General features: G+C 38.4%; 1 protein-coding gene and 1 long non-coding RNA gene across 2 annotated transcripts; both read left to right on the top strand.

The window, feature by feature from the left end:
- Positions 1 to 5303: 5303 nt before the first annotated feature.
- LOC311112537 lies at positions 5304 to 6989 on the top strand. Its single transcript, XR_014610880.1, has 3 exons — positions 5304 to 5700; positions 5928 to 6092; positions 6862 to 6989. It is a non-coding gene; the product is annotated as an uncharacterized lncRNA (long non-coding RNA).
- Positions 6990 to 13261: 6272 nt separating this feature from the next.
- LOC311112113 (butyrophilin subfamily 1 member A1-like) lies at positions 13262 to 21535 on the top strand (the record flags this gene model as incomplete). Its single annotated transcript, XM_084155090.1, has 10 exons — positions 13262 to 13307; positions 13495 to 13836; positions 14542 to 14706; positions 14822 to 14956; positions 15681 to 15776; positions 17379 to 17408; positions 19724 to 19780; positions 19950 to 19988; positions 20184 to 20210; positions 20679 to 21535. 10 exons carry the CDS (start codon positions 13262 to 13264, stop codon positions 21236 to 21238), a joined length of 1497 nt encoding a protein of 498 aa, XP_084011216.1. The 3' UTR covers positions 21239 to 21535.
- Positions 21536 to 21821: the final 286 nt, after the last annotated feature.

Below are 21821 nucleotides of genomic sequence, written 5' to 3' on the forward strand. Positions count from 1 at the left end.
GTTTTGACAACGACATTATTTTATCTGTTACTGATTGTTGTTGCTGATACAACAGTCATGACCAAGCATAAGATTGACACATACTTGATAGAGATCGAACGACCGTCTCTAACATGTTTGACTGGAATTCTCAACAGACATGGACCCTCAAGATTCCTCCCTGATCTTACAGAATGAGTTAACTGCTGGAACCAAAGATTCCTACCTGCCCATTTATCTTTAACTTTCACAACAGAAGAATCAAACCACATGCATATAGTTTCTCTCTTCCCTAACGAGCGGTACTGATCAGATACCTCTCCTTGTCTGTCATTAAAATCAAAGACCTCATCCTGTACCTCCATGATGAATCTATATTCTCTCTACTACTATCTGTTCTCCTATTTTAATACTATTCGTACTATCATTGACAGCACTCTCCATCCGTAACATAAACCTGAGTCCTTCTTGCTACCCCTTTAATTTCAGAAAAGTTGTTGTCGGTGTCATACTTCCTACATTTGCTATTGCCATCGTATCATTAATCCCTTTCCAAAGTTACCATTAAAGTAGTTGACTTAGTTGATGTATTAACCTTAATTATTTCTAGTGGCCAAGTTACCAATATCCTATGTGCATTATTTACTGTTGGAGTGACTACTGTAACATATTCTTCCTGAACTCCTTTGGTGACTGTGAAACTTCAACAGATTTCAAATCTTCCATCATAAGTGTTACTTTATGAATTACATAGCCTTTTAACCAATAATTCTTAACCGGAACAAATTCTAATGCTTGCCCTAGATAAGTATACTTCTTCTCCATAATTATCTCTCCATGTGGGAGGAACGTCCCCATCCTAACCCCAAAAACAGCGTTCCCCTAAAATGGGTGCTGGAGCTATTGGTTCCCTTATAATCAAATGCGATATATTTATGGCTTTAATAACTATCAATGTTGAAAGAGTTAAATTGCTTCTCACTGTTGTTTTAATAGACTGAAGTGTTAATGTCCTTATTGTTACTTCATCCATTTTCCCCAAAGAAAAGTTGTCTTTGCTTGTACTTCCATCTATCACCACTAGTGTCACTTTTTCCCAACTCTCAGTCCTACCTGTAATCCCTGACTTTCAAACTTTTGATTATAAAAAATACACCTATAATTACCTTGATCTCCCTACTCTAAAGTGTCCTTCACCACTGTTCTCTCTCTCTTACTACTAACTTTGAAACTTAGCTTACTGTCTTAGAGTTCCTTCAACCTAGTTCTCCTAACTTTTTTAATCTAATCTTTTCTCCTAACCTTTAAAAACCTTTTCCACTGATTTATTCACAAAATCCCTTTACCACCAATTTTTAGAATATGTGATTGGGAAAGTCCCCACCTGCTTCTGACTTCTTTACACACAGACTTGGCAAACGACTAAACACCTTTTAGCCTAGCCTGAAATCTCTTGGTGTAAGAATGTAACCCAGAATAACAGTCACCCCTTTTAACTTTATTTTCCAGACAGATTGTCTAATAGGCAGTCCAATAGATTATCATCCTTCCTATGATATTATCTTTTTAAGCAAATATGATTCCCAAAAACCCTACTTTTTAAAATCTTCTACCAGACAGCCGTTTAGTGTACATCCTATTGTACAATTCAATTTAAACAACGCATCTCTTCCCAACACTACAATAGGTATATGCTCTAATATTAGTATGTCTATTTTAATTTCTCTTTGAGTTCTTATAGCATAGTTCAATTGGTTCCCTAAGAGGAATTAACTGTTTTACTACCTCAACTCCCTATCCTGATTAGTTAATTTTACATAGTGAGATGTTTAACCTCTTTAGGCTGAACACAGATACGTTTTTCCACTATTCACTATCACTTCTCATAGTCCTCTGGTTTTACTTCAATTGTTAGATATTTTCTCTTCTTCTCTAATCGATGCTATCAGCTGACACCCCCCTTCGTATCTTCTAGGCACTCTAGAATCCTTAGGGTTCACCTGGAGAACAGGTGATCTTGACTGGCCCCTGTATCTTCCTTAAAAATGTTATCTGTTGTTTCCTCCTGACTTGTTGCACTCACAGGTAAAGTGACCAACCTGTCCATAATTATAACAGTCTTCTGAAAGTTGCTGGAAGTGTAGCTGAAATCTTCCTCCTCCTTCTAAGCCTTCTCGTCCTCTTCCTCTCCAATTCTGTATCTGTCCAGAAACTGGCTGTGGATATGAAACACCTGGTACCCGCCTTGGCTGGTACAATTGCATTTGATATTGTTCAGTTGAAGCTGTAACAGTGATTGTTGATTTGGTTCACTCTGATTCTTAATAACCAAAGCTTCTCTTCTCCACCAGTTGTATGATTGAGTTTTTTGAGAGTTTCTTGATCCTGTTCTTTCTTGCTGTTGACATATCAGGATTCTTCAAAAGCTTATATTCTAAGTTCTGTCCTCAAAATATCATCTTCCATCATCTTCTTACTTTTCTTCAGTGCCAGTCCTTGTAGGATAAACTCATTTTGAATACACAGCACCTTTAGTCTCCTCTTTATCGCTGTCTTCATCTTTGCTTTCCTCAGAACTCGAATATATTGTATCCTTCTTCTTCCAACCTTCCTCAGCCCTGGAATATCTTGTATCCTTCTTCTTCCAACCTTCCTTACCCCTTCTCTCCGTTCTGGCCAACCTCCGTTTGATCACCGGATCATATCCACCCATGATCCCCTCTAAATCACTCTGATCATCATCGTCCTCATCCAGTTCCATCCTACTTAACCTCATTCCACCCTTAGTTTTCAGACTTCTCGTTTTCTTTTTACCTTTGGAGCTTGGATGCATTTTTATGGTCGTTTCTGCTTGTCCTCTCTCTATTATTTGTTCATCTTCATCTCTGATGTAATAATCACCCTGCTGGAGGATCACTGGAAGCTGAGGATAAGCATCCCTAAGCTCTACTTCCTTCTCATAAGGTGGGGGTCTTTTCGCCGAATCCGTATGTGAGAAAGGTATACCGACCTCTACCCTTAGTTTCTCTGTCGACTTCTCTTCCTTTAGCCTTTTCTCCATACCTTTGCTTCCCTTATCGTTGGTATCTTTCATCAGTTTTTGTCCTTCATCTTCAAACAGTTTAAGAACACCCAGCTCCCTTTGTCTCTTTTCTTTACGTTGTTCCTTTTGTTTTCACTTCTTCTGATCTGCCTTGTAAATTGACAGAAGCACTTTCATGATGTTGATGACGTCAGGGTTAAGAGTCCCTTCCACTGGCCATGGTTGTTCAATGTCAGGCCAACGTTTGTTCCATTTGCCGGATAATCTCGCAATACCCTTAACTAAAGGATTACTATGTTCCACTATATCAACCGGTTTAATAACTTTCATAGCCTTGCTATCCTTTCTCCCCATTGTAACTACCCTTTTATATTCCTTTATTGTGAACTATTTTATTTTAGCCTATATAGCCCCCCTTTAATTATTAATATAACCTAAACAACCCCATGCTTTTTTTTTTTTATACATCAATTAAAAATCATGAATAATTAAAACCAATTTTTATTCCTATATCCTATGTCACCAATTTATCAATTAGTGGTGGCTATCTTACCACAACCCATCAAATGCAAGTAGTCAACTTCAGACTACAATTCCCATAACCCCTTGCTCTATAAGCACCTAATTATCTTAAATTTACAGAATAATGTCAGTCCTTGATTCCCAACACAACTGCAATTAAACCCCAGTGATGCACATAGCCTCCAAAATGCAATTTTTAATGAAATAGTATTTGCCAAGCCTATGTGAAATTGTCATAACATCAAATATTTTGTAACCAGACCAGTCTCAAACCCTTGACTCGATCCTGTCGCGTCACGTCTTGTCACGTCACGCACACGTTAGCCCCTCCTCTCCCTCTCCTTTGTTCCTCTCATATGACAAAAGAACAAAGACACAGAATAACATTTTAGTAGTTAATGCAATTACTGAGTATTTCCAACCATTCAATATTCGTTCGTTCTACATTCGCTCTAAGACTGAACTCAGAACTAAATAGATCGCTCAAAAACATTTTATTTACTTTTAATTGTCTTCTAATTCAATTTATTATAATCCGTCAATATATCTCTCTCATTTATCAATTCAATAGGTCACAAAACAAGTTTCATCTTTAACCAACCGCTGCTTTACAACTAGAATACTCGTGTCCAAAAATCTCTTTGTCTGTGGGTTTCTCTGTCTTCCTGCAGCCCCCAACAGAAATATGACCCATTAGCAAAAACGTGTTGTAGTTTAGTACCGTAAACCAAAACGTGTCCTAATCTCGTGCCATAAACTCCCCCTTTCTGTAGTGTAGTGTCGCAAAATTAAACGCATGCGCATACATTCTAAAATACTTTTTCACCGTGGAAGGGAGATTCTTAGACCTCTCCCCAACCCAAATAGACGGTTAACAGTCCTGCTGTATTTCCGTTTCCCCTCATAGTCAAACAACATTTAACAGCGCTCACAAAACATAGATCCGAAATTCCACATACAAACATAATTTAAGAGGCTTTATTCCCATCGCAGTGGACCTCTACGGTCACATGTTAGCATGCAGCATATTAGCATTAGCATTTAGCCTTAGCCTGTATGCACCATGTAGCATAAAAACAATGCACCCGACATTGCGTCTTTAATTACTTTTTCCTTTGTCCTAACTTTAGGCTGCCGTGAGTTCTGGATATTTTTATGAGCGGTCCCCCCCAAGCAGATATCCCGTCGGACAGAAGATGGGCAAGCAACCCCCACTAAATCTACAACTAAACTCCAGTCGAAGACTGACTGACTGACCTGAAACCCATAACGCGTTCCCAGGATTTTATGGCCCACCATAGGGGTCGCCTCGTTGAGGGCTTATCAAATCCTGCAATGTCCTAACTTGTATACATATCTTCCTTACTTTATTCTGCCAATATCTGCCGTTAATATCTGCCTTCAATTGCTGTACAATTTTAGAATAATTATTACCAGACTCCTAGTCAACAGCAATAACGCCACACGAGGCACGGTCGTATGGTACATTTCTCCAGTGTACACTCACATAGCATCCAAACTAACAATCTCCAAAGCTGTGAGGAAAACTCACCCTTTTCTGGCACTTCAGACCGAGTTAGCTTGGCGGCTACGCATGAAACAAAGAAGATTTGCAGACCAGCCCCACGTTGGGCGCCATTTGTCGTATCGGGTGAATGGTGGCAATTATTGCTGATGAACAAAGGAGTCCGCTCATACTGAACTTGGATCATAAGGTTTATTCATATCACAAGCTTCAGCATAAGTGACAGGTGACATGCCCACCCGGAGAGCGACGCCTCAGAATGGCCGCTCTGCCTTCTCCTTCGTTTAGCCCCTACTTATAAACAATGCAAAAAGATGGGTGGCTCCCTCTTCTGGCCAATCACCAGTCTCCCCTGGGGCGTCACCCTCCAAACGGCTACATTTGACCTAACATAAACAACATTCCATTTCTTCAAGAAAAACATTTAACAAAGGCATAATCCCAATACACGACAGAGGAACCATGCACTCGGGTACAAATTGGGGCAGGGTGTCTCTAACTGGGGGGGTGGAGAGGAGGAACGTGTCCCTGAGACTAGAGAGGGTCACTCTGGAAGACAGGGGAGAGTATGTGTGCCATGTCAGCAGCGAACATTGGTATGAAAAGGCCAAAGTGTCCCTCACACTGATTGGTAAGGAGCAGAGGACTATGTTTCTTCAATTGATGAACCTGTAAACAAACATAACATGTGATGTAAACTTGTTTAGGGAGAGATACTGTGCTTTTGGGTTGAATCTAGTTCCGAATCTAACTAGTATTACTCATTTTGTTGAATTTATGAACAATTCTTGAAAATAGAACAAACTTTTCTAACAGTGCTATCTATTTTTGGGGTTGAACTCCCTATATTTCCAATAGTACTAGGTGGTATCCCAGTTGTCTCTATTGCTGAAGCAAGAGGAAGTGGAGGTCAGGTGAACGTTACCTGTTCATCAGTGGGCTGGTCACCACAACCTACAGTCACATGGAGAAACAAAGAGGGGAAAGAGATCAGAAATGGACAAGAAGTTCTCTACACATCTGGTAAAAACATTACTTGCAATGATAACATACAAATGTATGTAAAATGTTCATTGTGATGATGGGTTCTGACTTCTAAACTTGAAATATGAAATATCCTTGTTCATGTTACTGAGGGAGAGAGGGGAAGGCAGAACGTTTACATTCTGTCAGAACATGTTATTGCTAGACATCAGGGATCCTATGGAGAGGAGAAGGGCCACAGTCTGGTTTCAGTTGTTGGGTTGTAATTTGAAATACTTGCTACACCAGAAGTTAATGGTTATATGTAGGAGGAATGTGTATGGTGTGGTCAATGGAGTTTGGATATGAGCCAGGGGCTTGGAATGTTACTAAGTAAGGGAAAAGGCAATCACATGGTTGCGGTCACTGATAAGGGTGGATAGCTGTGGATTAGTGAGGAATGGGGGCCGAGGTCAGGTCACATGAAAGGAGAAGGAACAGTTTATTACCCATATCACTTAACTTCCTGTGTAGCAACAGAGATGTATTGGCTGTCCAGATGTGTAAGGAGGATACTCAGCATAGGAGGAAGGTTTAAATACCAGTGATTGTGTAAATATGTCTTTGTCTGATGCAGCTGTGTGACCCTGTGGGTGAATAAACTTGGTTTGAGCTTTACTAGTCGTCAGTGAGTTTCACTCTGTTTATTTAGAACCTAACAGTGAAAATCAAAACCATCCTCTCTCTCTCTTTCTATCTATCTCTGTCTCTCTCTCTCTCTTTCTCTGACTATCTCTCTCTCTCTTTCTGTCTCTCTTTGCTGAATCAGATTCTCAGGGCTTGGTGAGTGTAAGTAGTTGGCTGCTGTATTCTCTCTCAGACTCAGATTGGCTCTCCTGTACAGTCTCTCTGTCTGAGGAGAAGAAGAGCGAGAGCAGAATCCTGCCACAGATATGCCAGCCTGGTGAGTGAGTGTCCTACAAACAGCATTCACCCATTCAGATCCCACTTACTTCCCATCCCACATACTCTGCTGTAAGAGTCACTAATATTTGTATACATTTCAATAACATTATTTTATGGTATTATATGTTTATGGTATTTGTGCTCGTAGAGGCAGTACACATTCATGAGAAACAAGCTGTTGAAGAAGGAATTCATCTAAAAGGTAAAGTTAATAACCTAAAGTTTAGTACATTTTCTAATATTCATAGTAATGTGAATTTTAATTATATAATCTCAGTGTTTTCCATTGACTTCATATTTGCTTTTCTGCAGATTGGCTCCAGGTGAAAGGATTCAAAAGTAGGATATTCTTTGTGGACAAAATTACTAGATGTTTATTAGATGATAACTCTTATTGTATGGGCCTAAATTGTAAGACTTATCCATGTCAACATTGTGTCTGAATTAATGAAATCATATTCTCTTCCCTCAGAGAACGTCACTATGGATGCCCAGACTGCTCACCTTGCTTTTAATGCGAATGATGAAGGAAAAAAGGCTCAGTACAGCACAGGAGAAGCTAACAATTCCTCAAACAAGCATCCCCATGTGTTGGGTAAAGAGCGTTTAATCTCTGGACAGCACTACTGTGAAGTGAAGATGGGTGATAATTGTACAGAAAAGCTGTCATGGTATATCGGTGTGGCCAGAGAAAATGCTCCGAGAAAATCTACCATTCCTTTAACTCCTCATTATGGTTTCTGGATTTTATTTTATGAAAAAGGAAGAGGTTTCCATGTAAAAACAACTAACCCGCCAAAACAAATAACTGTGGCAGAATATCTTTCTATAGTAGGAGTGTTTCTAGACAGTGACAGACAAACTTTGTCTTTTTATAATGTTGAGACAAAGTCACATCTCTACACGTTTAGTGATGTGGTATAAAACTGCTTTCTCCCTGTGTTCAGCCCTGGAAAAAGTGATAAACATGTTATGATAATATGTTGAATAAATACTAAGACATGAAGGTTAAAACACGACAAATGAGGCATACTGTAGACAATGTATTTTACCAAGAAGGAGGGTGATGGAGTGCTGCATCAGATGACCTGGCCTGCACAATCACCCGGCCTCAACCCAATTGAGATGGCTTGGGATGAGTCGGATTGTTCTACAATGTAGAAAATAGTAAAAATAAAGAAAAACCCTTGAATTAGTAGGTTTTTCCAAACTTTTGACTGGTACTGTACATACAGTGCCTTCGGAAAGTAGTCAGACCCCTTGTCTTTTTCCACATTTTGTTACGATAATATCCTTATTCTAAAATTGATTAAATTGTTTTTTGTCCTTCATCAATTTACGCACAATAAACATGCCTAACGACAAAGCAAAAACAGGTTTTTATAAATTTGAGGAAATGTATAATAAAAAATTACTGAAATATAACATTTACATAAGTATTCAGACCCTTTACTCAGTACTTTGTTGAAGCACCTTTGGAAGCAATTACAACATCGAGTCTTCTTGGGTATGACACTACAAGCTTGGCACACCTGTATTTTGGGAGTTTCTCCCATTCTTCTCTACAGATCCTCTCAAGCTCTGTCAGGTTGGATGGGGAGCGTCGCTCCCGATCCTGACTATTCTCCCAGTCAGTCCCTGCCACTGAAAAACATCCCCACAGCATGATGCTGCCACCACCATGCTTCACCGTAGGGATGGTGCCAGGTTTCCTCCAGACGTGACGCTTTGCATTCACGCCAAATGGTTCAATCTTGGTTTCATCAGAATAGAGAGTCATGTTTCTCATGGTCAGAGTCCTTTATTGCGCTGTCATGTGCCTTTTAATGAGGAGTGGCTTCCGTCTGGCCACTCTACCATAAAGGCCTGATTGGTGGAGTGCTGCAGAGACTGTTGTCCTTCTGGAAGATTTTCCCATCTCCACAGAGGAACTTTGGAGCTCTGTCAGAGTGACCATCGGGTTCTTGGTCACCTCCCCGACCAAGGCCCTTCTCCCCCGATTGCTCAGTTTGTCAGGGTGGCCAGCTCTAGGAAGAGTCTTGGTGGTTCCAAACTTCTTCCATTTAAGAATGATGGATGCCACTGTGTTCTTGGGGACCTTCAATGCTGCAGAAATGTTTTAGTACCCTTCCCCTGATCTGTGCCTCGACACAATCCTGTCTCGGAGCTCTACGGACAATTCCTTCGACCTCATGGCTTGGTTTTTGCTCTGACATTTACATTTACATTTTAGTCATTTAGCAGACGCTCTTATCCAGAGCGACTTACAGGAGCAATTAGGGTTAAGTGCCTTGCTCAAGGGCACATCGACAGATTTTTCACCTAATCGGCTCGGGGATTATAACCAGCGACCTTTCGGTTACTGGCACAACGCTCTTAACCACTAAGCTACCTGCCGCCCACAGTTCCCACAGGTGCACTGTCAACTGTGGGACCTTATATAGACAGATGTGTGCCTTTCCAAATCATGTCGAATCAATTGAATTTACCACAGGTGGACTCCAATCAAGTTGAAGAAACATCTAAAAGATGATCAATGGAAACAGGATGCACCTGAGCTCATTTTCAAGTCTCATAGCAAAGGGTCTGAATACTTATGTAAATAAGGTATTTCTGTTTTCCATTTGCAAAAATGTCTAAAAACCTGTTTTCGCTTCGTCTTTATGGGGTATTGTGTGTAGATTGATGAGGAAAAAATATTATTGAATCCATTTTAGAATAAGGCTGTAACATAACAAAATGTGGAAAAAGGGAAGCGGCCTGAATGCTTCCCGAATGCACTGTATGTTGCACTTGAATGGGAAATGATCACTACCTATTGTGGATTCTATCTTCACATCCCACTCACATAATGTATACCAGCAATGGAGGAAGACACCAATGTAAGATCTGAACATGACAATGTACCTCTAGTCACATTTACTCCGACCATCATTTATACAAACTAGTCCCCTCCACTCCATAAAATCTTCAACAACTAAACCATTGACATCTGTGGTATTGCTGCCCCACAAGCTGTTATGCACATTGAAATCTCCATACCGTATCTTCTTATCACCTTTACTGGATTTCGCAACTATATCTAATTCAGATACAGAGATGGGTTTACAAGGATTATAGTAATTAACCAATGTGATATTACCCCCTTCTCTACAAATCTCTACTGCCACACATTCATGTTCTTTGAAACCATTAATCGCTCTATGTGCTACACCTTCTTTGATAAATGTAGCACACACACCACCCGAACCCTCTATTCTATCACTTCTCACAGAGATAAAACCAGGAATAATATAATCCAATTGAGGTTCAAGCCATGTTTCTTGTATACACACCACGTCTGGTAAAACATCTAAATCATGTATACACTTCTTAAATTCTTGCCCATTGGCTATCAAACTCCTAGCATTCCATTGAACAATAAGGAACACCATAATACTATTTATTATCCTGATCATCATTAGAATTTTGGTTCAGCATCCAATGTATAATTTCTACCGTAACTTCAGAAATCCCCAGAATGTCTTTGGCTGCCTTCACTACTTATTTTATTTGTGCAGTCCTGCTCTTATGTGGAGCAATCATATTGATTGCCCTACACATGAAGCCCAATAAGTACTTCACATCCTCCATATGCTGCACTATGTTCTCCGTCACAGTTACAACATTTAACTTTAGCATCAGGCCCACATTTCCCATACTCGTGATCCCCACCACACTTTGCACATCTCATTTTACATAGCAACATGCCCCATCCGCTGGCAATTAAAGCACCGAAGTGGAGGCGGCACATACTCTCTAACCGGATAACTGAGTGATCCTAGCTGCACCCTATTGGGCAGATTATCCTCAAATCGTAACAATACAGTTGTAGTGTAACAATACAGTTGTAGTGTCCACTCCACTGTCACTCTTCATGCTTTTCATCCTTTTCGAGTCAATAACTTTTCCTCCTTTAAGGGAAGCCTTCACTTCTTCCATTGTAATTTCCAATGGCATCCCAGCAATTACTCCTCTCAGTTTAGACATAGCACCGGGAATGTGACATTTCACCCGACCCCCATTTAGTGAGTTCAATTTCAATACTTTTTCCTGCTGAATTGTACTATTTGCAAAGATCAGGACCTTCCCATAACCCATTGGTTTGGCATCTTTAATCACCCCAATCTCTTCCCTAATTGCTTTTGTCAAACGCAAAGGAGGGAAGTACTTACTTGCTGGTTCTGGAAACAATAACATAACTTTAGAACGTTCTACTCCAACCTCTTTGTCTAGAGGTCCTGCACTTTACAGGTCTACTCTCAACACTACACATTGTTTCTCCAGCAGTATTCATCCCTCCATCACCCTCATTGCGATTTCTCTTACTCCTGTTCCTCCTATTTGCAACAGGTGTAAATATCAAATCAAATCAAATCAAATCAAATTTTATTGGTCACATGCGCCGAATACAACAGGTGCAGACATTACAGTGAAATGCTTACTTACAGCCCTTAACCAACAGTGCATTTATTTTAAACAAAAAAAGTAAGAATAAAACAACAACAAAAAAAGTGTTGAGAAAAAAAGAGCAGAAGTAAAATAAAGTGACAGTAGGGAGGCTATATATACAGGGGGGTACTGTTGCAGAGTCAATGTGCGGGGGCACCGGCTAGTTGAGGTAGTTGAGGTAATATGTACATGTGGGTAGAGTTAAATAGCTGATCATCACTGTTTTTATCATCATTATCAATATCAATATCAATTACCCTAATGCTACCATCTGAACTATCCACCATGCCAACCCTAGTCACAGTGCAGTTGTGCCAAATCCGCCAAAAAACAAAGATACAGCTTGTTCGCACTTTCCATTGATCAATGTCGCTTAACCCTAGGCGCTCATCGGTCGATGTTGTCGCAACCCTCTTTTGCTCAGCTGATGCTGGCTATGTAATAGGGAATTAAATGGGAAGCGCAATGTCGGCAGGAGAAGCACTGAGACGGTTCATATAAATTCAGGGCCGTCACAATTTGCCCAATTCCAAATCAACCCCTAGGCTAGCCCCTATCCCTATTTACTCTTGGAGATTTGAGCGGTTTCTAGGTCCCCCTTGCTCTCTGGTAGGTGAGCGCTCCGCAAGTTGATAGACTGTACAGGTGCTTGGGTTACATTTGTGATTGGGTATCAATGAATGAGCTCTTCCATGTGGAATTCCTCAGGTACACTCTTAGAAAAAAGGGTTCCAAAAGGGTTCTTCAGCTGTCCCCATAGGATAATCCTTTCTGGTTCCAGGTAGACCCCTTTTTGGTTCCAGGTAGAACTATTTTGGGTTCCATGTAAAACCATCTGTGTAAAGGGTTCTACCTGGAACCAAAAGGGTTCTACTTGGGAGCAAAACAGGTTATTCAAAGTGTTCTCCTATGGGCACAGCGGAAGAACCCTTGTAGGTTCTAGATGGCACCTTTTTTTCTAAGAGTGTAGTTCACTATTCCTCATATAAGTACACTTGAAGAACAACCTAAGAAGTAGGTGTTACTTTTTGTTTTTAAAAACAACATAGTGTTTCTATGATCAATTCAAAGTCATAGCCCTGTCACATGACTCTATGTTAAGACAATACAATAAAGAGAGGGAGTGGATAGATGGGAGTGGATAAACTGTTCTATCTTCATTATCTCCTACAAAGTAGAATTCAAATACAGTGTGATATGTCAGCTGGTCATGAATCTATAGGAGTATCAGAGAATTCCAAAGCCGCAGAGGTTTGATGTTGCAACACCTGGAAATGTATGTTACAACAACTTGAAATTGAAGAAGAAGGATGCATTCAGGTAGAAATGAATTTCACCACTACTACCTTTCTCGGAAGCATGTATCTCTGTACTTCACTATCCCTTTCCTCCTCTCCTCCCCTTGGTTTAATCTTATTTACAAAGACATGTTTTGATATTCTATTGCTTGACTTAGTTTTATTTTTACAAAAAAAGGCTCAACTTCCTACTGTAGTATTAGAATAATTCTTAAGGAGGGTTAATCAGCATTTACTCGAGCATTCATCCAAGCAGGATTAATTGGTGTCTTTGCTACACAATGGCTGGATGAATATGATTGTTTGGCTGAACCAACAGTTTTAGCTTTCAGGGTGCAACATAGTAAACATTGCAGATAGAAATTCCATAAATAGAGATGACATGATTCCTTACTCCACTCCTTACTTCAGCATACCCTGTTATGATGATAATGTCATCACACTGATCTCAACACAGGTGTGTCTCTGAGGGTGATGATACTGGCAGCTCTCACCGATCACATCACAGCCCAAAGTACTGGTGAGCATATGCTATTAGTTATCTGCAAAAAATCCTATTTTCTCTACATAACTGTCTCAAATGTATAAATAAATAATATTATCCTTCAATTTCTTTGAGTAAGAAAACATGTATTAGTCTCTCTCTCTCTCTCTCTCTCTCTCTCTCTCTCTCTCTCTCTCTCTCTCTCTCTCTCGCTCTCCCCCAGCGGTCTTCATCTTCTCGGTCCCACATGGTCCAATCTTGACCTGGTTGAACTCCTCCGTTTCTTTACCTTGTGAACTTTCACCTCTCTTCAATGCGGAGCCATTGGAGGTGCGCTGGTCCGGTGATTTCAACAAACCTGCCTTGTTGTACAAAGATCACAAGATCCAGGAGACGTCTCTGGACCCCCGGTACAGGGGCAGGGTGTCTCTAACTGGGGGGCTGGAGAGAGGGAATGTGTCCCTGAGACTGGAGAGGGTCACTCTAGAAGACAGGGGGGAGTATGTGTGCTATGTTAGCAGTGAACAGTGGTACAACAAGGCCATTGTACTCCTCACAGTGAATGGTAAGGAACTGGGGACAGTGCTTACTTAATAGATAGTTCACCCAAATTACAAAATTACAGATTGGTTTCCTTCACTTGCATTGGTTAATAGGCCATACTTGCTAAAGAGTTTGCATTTGGTGACAGTGGCCAGGTAAACAAAACCGAAGCATGGATTGCTGTCTTAACTTGTCAATAGACAGATTTCAGGGTAAGGAAACCAATGTGTAATTTTGTAATTTGGGTGATCTATCCCTTCAACATGGGATGACATTTTAGGTCCACAAAACTACAACTTCCCCAAAAATACCATAATACCAGGGTTTGGGTCAGTTCCGTTTCAATTCCAGTAAATTCAGAAAGTAAACCAAATTCCAATTCCAAATGTTCCTAATTGAAGAGAATTTGAAGTTCAGTGTACTTCCTGAATTGACTGAAATTTTAATGAAATTGACCCCAACCCTGCGTAATACTCACAATATTGTAGCAGAAATACTCTTGTATCTCTTGTTTTATGATGTCCGTATAATAATCCACGGGAAAATGTGATTTCTTCCAATTTTTGTCTACATAGTCATAGCCTGCCCCCACCCTCTCCCATTTTCTATTTCCATTAGTATTAGGTAGTGACCCAGTGGCTGGGGACAGGTTCACAGAACATATGCCTTGTATAATCTTTTCATGGTTGTAACATGCCATCACACTCACCCTTTATATTTTCACTAGTATTAGGTGGTATCCCAGTTCTCTCTGTAGCTGAAGCAAGAGGAGGAGGAGGTCTGGTGAACGTTACCTGTTCATCAGAGGGCTGGTCACCACAACCTACACTCACATGGAAAAACAAAGAGGGGACAGAGATCAGAAATGGACAAGAAGTGCACGACATCTCGGGTAATTACTTGTAGAATCACTACAGAGGCAAAATCCATCTGAAGAAGGCTATCTACGACTGTATGTTTGTGTTTGTGCACATGTATCTATGAATGTGTATTTCATTCTGTAACAGATCCTCAGGGCTTAGTGAGTGTCAGTAGTTGGCTGCTGTATTCTCCCTCAGACTCCGATTGGCTCTCCTGTACAGTCTCTCTGTCTGAGGAAGAGAAGAGGGAGGGAAGAATACCACCCAGAGCTCCAATGGAGGGTGAGCATTTCAGAAATGGTTCTCAATACCTTTAACATTTAATATCTCAATATTGAACTATTTCAGTCAGTTCACTCAGTTACACATGATGTAAATTCAAGTTCAAGTTTACTTATACCCATAGCAGTATACAAATCAAAACCCATTGGTATGACATATCTAAATACTGTATTTTAGTTGATGAAGGGTACGATGGACAAGGGACCTATAATCAGAGAAAATAAGCCGGTCCGGTATGTAATACATTTAAAAAGAAAAAAATCTTTACCAATTAGGCCCATAAAAGATGTTGGTGGTCCTGTTCCGGCAAGAAATGACATCTACTTTCACCCCTGCCTAAAATGAAAAGCAAGGTACAGTATCACACATTCAATTTGTCATATGTGTGGTACATCTGTTGTTTGACTTGAGAGTGTACAGGGCACGTATTATTCTATTTAGTGGCAACAAATATATATGGGGCACCATAAATGTAGGAGGTGACAGGTTAATATGATGTTATCCCAAGTTTTCAGCATCAGAAATCCCTCGTATTATTACTATGAATTAGGCACTTACTAAGGACTCAATTTATCATGGATTTGAGTGCCTTATTGGTTAAAAAAATATAGTTTACTAAATATCATGGCAATTCATGAACTGATAATCAATGGTAAATGGCTGCTACTCTCAACTACAGAGTAATGTTCTATTAAAGCTTAAGTGGTTTTTCTTCCTTCTACAGGACATTGGAGTCTTGGGGGCTTCATCACATTACTGGTCATCAATATTTTAGTCATCTCTACCCTAATTGGGCTCTTCTTCTGGAACAAAAAAACAGGTATATTAACAAGATTATATTATTAAATTCCATGGCCAAGTCATCACAAACCAACTTCAAATCAAGTCAGACTGATTACTTGGATGATTTGGGCATGAAATTGAAAACATGTTAATGTTGGGTACATTGACCTACATTGGTTTTATTTGGAGAATGTGTCAGTAAGCAGTGAAAGTGGAAAAATCAAAGCATGGATTTCACTCTGTCCTTGTTCACATGAAACAAATATGTAATGTTGTAATTTGGGTGAACTATCTCTTTAACCAACACTATTATCAAATACAGTGAGCTCCAAAGGTATTGGGACAGTGACATCTTTTTGTGTGTTTTGGCTCTGAACTCCAGCACTTTGGATTTGAAATGATACAAAGACCATGAGTTTAAAGTGCAGACTGTCAGCTTTAATCTGCCTTGAAAGTGCTATGCAAACTGATATGGAATCAGTTCCAAAAGGTAAAATGAAATTCTATCAATTATCTATTATTATATTATATATGAATATTATTATCTTTAGAAAATGCACTTTTTCACCTCATATGCACAATCATTCAGAATTGCTTATTAGCATATTGAACACCACTCGCAGGAAAACAAGATGGTACATGCCAATTCATTTTTTTATCTGTCGATAAAATCTCAAATCAAATCTACTCCAGTACTTTGAATTTGAAATTGCAGACTGTCAGCTTTGATTTGAGGGTATTTTCATCCACATCGGGTAAACCATTTCGAAGTTACAGCACTTCTTGTACATAGTCCCCCCCTTTTAGTGGACCAACAGAATTGGGACAAATTCTCTTATACTGTCTGTGTATTAAAGTAGTAAAAATGTAAGTATTTGGTCCCATATTCATAGCATACAATGACTACATCAAGCTTGTGACTTTACACATTTGCAGGATGCATTTACTGTTTGTTTTGGTTGTGTTTCAGATTATTTTGTGCACAATTGAAATAAATGGTAAATAATGTTTGTGTCATTTTGGAGTCACTTTTATTGTAAATAAGAAAATAATATGTTTCTAAACACTTCTACATTCATGTGGATAATACCATGATTAGGGATAATCCTGAATTAATCATGAATAATAATGAGTGAGAAAGTTACAGACGCACAAAAATCATACCCCCATAAAATGCATGTCTTGGAGGGTATGTTATTTGTATCTTTTGTTTTATGATGTCAGAGCCAAAACACCCCAAAAAGTGTCACTGTCCCAATATACTTTACATCAGTCTACGCATGTGACGAAACATTTTGTACTCCCAAGATTTAAAGGTGTGCACATTTGAGATGTGCACATTTGTGTAAATGAACTCCAGCCATGATACAAATGTGTGACATGAGAACACAGATACTTGGGTGACATTTTATTTGTTGTATGTTTGCTCTTCGCATATAGGCTCTGCTCTTCGGGGTGCTCCTCGCTCCTCGCTAATTTCCCTGATCATAGCCAAGCTATGAGTACAGAGCAGAGTAACTGCCATTATCCAGAAGTACCTGCTGCTTCCTGAGATCACTCAGGATGACCATTCCACTAATAGTATACTGTACATGTTTTCACATTTTCACATCTTGATATTAGTGTCATTGCATTTCAGATAAAACAGAGCCTAATGAAAGGCCAGCAGGTAAGAATTACATTTTTCCCGCAAGTCTATTTGTTGTATTTTTACACATCATATTGACTTGTAATTTTCTTTAATTTTGGTTTCTTTGACCAACTTCATTAAATAGAAGAAGCAGATCTTCTTGAAGGTAAATAGTGTTGAAACTAATTTCTATTAAACCTTGCAAAGGTAACCCTTTAATAATCAATTATTTAAATGTTTTTATATAATCAATGATATTAATAATCATATGTGTCATTGTACACTGATGATTCATGTTTTATTTTAAATCCACAACTTGAATCCCTCCACAGCCTCATAGAGGATCTAGATAAATTTTCTAACCTCTGGATTACAACCAAATAATAATAAATGTACTGTATTACGTATTGGATCACTAAAAATTGAAAAATGTACATTACCATGTAGTTTACCAATAAAATGGTCTGATGGTGATGTGGATATACTCGGAATACATATCCCAAATTAAATAAATGATCTCACTCCAATAAATTTTAATAGAAAGTGAGCAAAAATAGATAAGATCTTGCTAACATGGAAAGGTAAATATCTGTCTATTTGTGGAAAAATCACCCTGATTAACTCTTTAGTATTATCCCAGATGACCTATTTGCTTATGGTCTTGCCTAAGCCTAGAGAACAGTTATTTTTTTTAATTATATGAGAAAATAATATTCCATTTTATTTGGAACGGCAAGCCAGACAAAATTAAACGGCCCTATTTATATAATGAATATGAATTCGGAGGACATCAATTATTAAATATTAAAGCATTAGACCTATCAGTAAAAGCTTCAGTCATACAAAAGTTACACTTAAATCCACACTGGTTCTCTAGCAAATTAATAACATTGTCTCCCCCCATGTTAAAGAATGGCCTTTTCCCTTTATTCAGATTACAACCTCTCACTTTAAGTTATTTGAAAAGGAAATAATCTCCCAAATATCAGTATTTCTAAAACAAGCCATAGAAAGTTGGTTGCAATTTCAATTTAATCCTCCAGAAATGACAGAACAAATAATGCAACAAATATTGTGGTTAAACTCAAATATACTAATTGATAAAAAAACATTATTATACAAAAAAAAAGGTATAATCTTCGTAAATTATATCATAGGTAGGACTGGTGGAGTTATGTCGCACATGCAGCTAACAAAAACATATGGAAATATCTGCTCTACCCAAAATTACAACCAAATAATTGCAGCATTACCGCAAAAATGGAAGAGGAAAGTGGAAGGGGGAAAAAGTAAGGAACTTGTCTGTCAGCCCTGCATTAAAGAACATAATTGGTTAAATACATTTTTGATAAATAAAAAAGTATACCAGTTTCATTTAAGGACGAAAGGATTGTCAGCCTTCCCACATAGATTGCAAAATAGTTGAGAAGAGATTTTTGACGTACCGATTCCATGGCATATTGTTTATGAACTGATATGCAAAACGATGCCGGATTCAAAACGTATAATATTTCAATTTAAATGATTATACAAAATTCTTGCTACCAATAGAATGTTATTTATATGGGGGATACAATCTTCCCAGCTCTGCAGATTTTGCTGCGAAGAGACAGAATCATTAGATCATTTGTTTTGGTACTGTCCATTTTTAGCTTGTTTTTGGTCACAGGTCCAGGAATGGCTGAAGGATTGCAATATTTACCTGGGGCTAACCCTGCAATAGCACTACTGGTTGATCTGAAAAGTCATAGTCAATCGATCAATAATATAATAATACTTTTAGAAAAAAATTTTTTTTCAATTTACAATCTGTAGAAACAATGAGAATAGAAGGGTTCTGAACTTTTGTGAAACATCACAGTACAGTTGAAAAATATATGGCAAATTGAAGAGTTAAGAGATAGATGGGAGGTGTTGAATGGAGCTGAAGGATGGGACTAATAACAACTAACAACAACTAATAACAACAAGATAACTAATGTAAAGCATACTGTGTCCATAATAAGTATATAGGTCATAGGTTGAGAGCTTTTGTGAAAGACCACAGTTAGAAAGATATGGCATATAGAAGCAAACCGGATGGACATCATGAAAATGATCGGAGAGGTTGAGGGTAGAGGAAGTTCAGGAGTAAAAACAAACAAAATAGAATCATTGTAAAATTGACTGTGTCCATAAAATGTATATAGTATGTATCAGCTGGAAGTAGAGGCCTAAGCATTGTTGTTCACTAGTTTACTCCAATTAGGGAAAGGGTTGTTGGGGTTGGAAAGTAATAAAGGGAAATATATATATTTTTTAAATGTAAAATAAAAAAGTTCTAACAAAAAATTAATATGTTTCACTCTTGGCAGAAGGTGTCATGCAAACTGACACAGAAAAAGCTACACAGACAGAATGTGTCCTAAAAGGTAAATGTATTTTTACAAACAATTTTATTTCTCTAGTCTTTTGAAAATGTACTAATTCAACATGCATGCACAATCATTCATAATTGTTTATGAGCATTAACTGAACACTCCTAGGAAAAACAACTTTGTACATCTCAATAAAATCAATCATATGTTTCACTCTGGCTAGAAAGTGCTACACAAACTGATATGGAATCAGTCCCAAAAGGTAAAATGAGATTCTATCTATTATTATATTATATATTAATATTATTATCTTTAGAAAATGCACTTTTTCACCTCATATGCACAATCATTCAGAATTGCTTATTTGTATATTGAACAACACTCGCAGGAAAACAAGATTGTGCATGCCAATTCATTTTTTAATCTGTCAATAAAATCTCAAACCATTCAATTGCAGCATGGGGTGAAGTGAAAAGATTGAAAGGTAGGACACAAACACGTATCAAACACAATATCACTACACAATAGTTATATATGCACTGAGTATACAAAACATTGAGAACGCCTGCTCTTTCCATGACATAGACTGACCAGGTGAATCCAGGTGAAAGCTATGATCCCTTATTGATGTCACTTGTTAAATACACTTCAATCAGGGTGGATGAAAGGGAGGAGACAGTTAAATAAGTATTTTTAAGCCTTTAGACAATTGATACATGGATTGTGTATGTGTGCCATTCAGAGGGTGAATGGGCAAGACACAAGATTTATGTGCCTTTGAACGGGGTATGGTAGTAGGTGCACTGGTTTGTGTCAAGAACGGCAACGTTTCTGGGGGTGTGTAACTCAATATTAGAAAGGTGTTCCTAATGTTTGGTAAGCTCAATGTAGCATAACATGAGCAATACATAGAATTTAAGGACAACAATTAAATCCTCTTATTTTCTCTTAGTGGACATCACTCTGGAGCCAAAACCTTCTGACCCGAATCTGGATGTGTCTCTAGATAGGAAGGAGATCCGTTGTAAGAAATCAAAAGTAGCTGATGTGTCCACAGCTCCTTATGTCATTAGTGAGGACAAATTCAACTGTGGACAGATATACTGGGAATTGATGGTGAGGGATAAAGCGAAAAAAAAAAAACTGTCATGGTATGTTGGAGTGGCCACAGACACAGCAGTCAACAAAACTGTAGTTGTCCCCTTAATCCCTGAGAACGGTTTCTGGGTTTTTACATATGAAAAAGGAAAAGGTTATTATGTCCCTGATGACCCTCAAATGCCAGTATCTGGAAATGAAAGTCCTTTCATATTATTAGACCTAAAAGAATCTGGAGAAAAAATTCTTACAACACTGGGAGTGTTCTTAGATTGTGACCGACAGACGCTTTCCTTTTATGATGCTGAATCAAAGGCACATCTGTACAGTTTCTTTAACGTTGTGTCATCTAAAGGATTCTTCGCTGTATTCAGCCCTGGGTTACGTGACACCTCTCCCTTAACAATTAAATGACTCTAGATGAGAAAGGTTAAGACATGCCACAATAATGGATTTTGTTTTAGACGCACAGAGTTGATATAAAAGCCTATTATAACACTCTTAGACACTCTCAGAGAATACAAAGACATACATTTTATACTTGAAATGTAGGTTGAACTTGAAATGTTATTCAGTTTCAAAATGGCATGAATATTGAATGTTTTTCTTTCCTTCTTTAAAAAAAAAATCATTTGAAGTACACATTTTTTGAAAATGATTTATAGTTCTCTACCTGTAGTGAGATCTTCTGTAATAAATATCCAAAACATTCTGAATTCTGTATTCAATGTTGACATAATATATCCTGATATTAAATAAATGTAATCAGTTAATGGAAACCAGAACTAACTTAATTCACATTGAGGGTAAAAGGCTATAAAATATTGACCATCATGGACTCAAACAGGTCAGCTGTCATATCAGGCTATTTTGTATTCCAGTACACTACCTCTACTCAGTGGTCTTTTAATGCACCGTACAGTGTGGACCATGATGACACACAATATGAAAAGGCTTCCATAGGAGACTGCATCTCTTGGTATTTTTCCACTATTGG

Source organism: Coregonus lavaretus, assembly GCF_964263955.1.
Source record: "Coregonus lavaretus genome assembly, chromosome: 38".
Classification (NCBI taxonomy): domain Eukaryota; kingdom Metazoa; phylum Chordata; class Actinopteri; order Salmoniformes; family Salmonidae; genus Coregonus; species Coregonus lavaretus.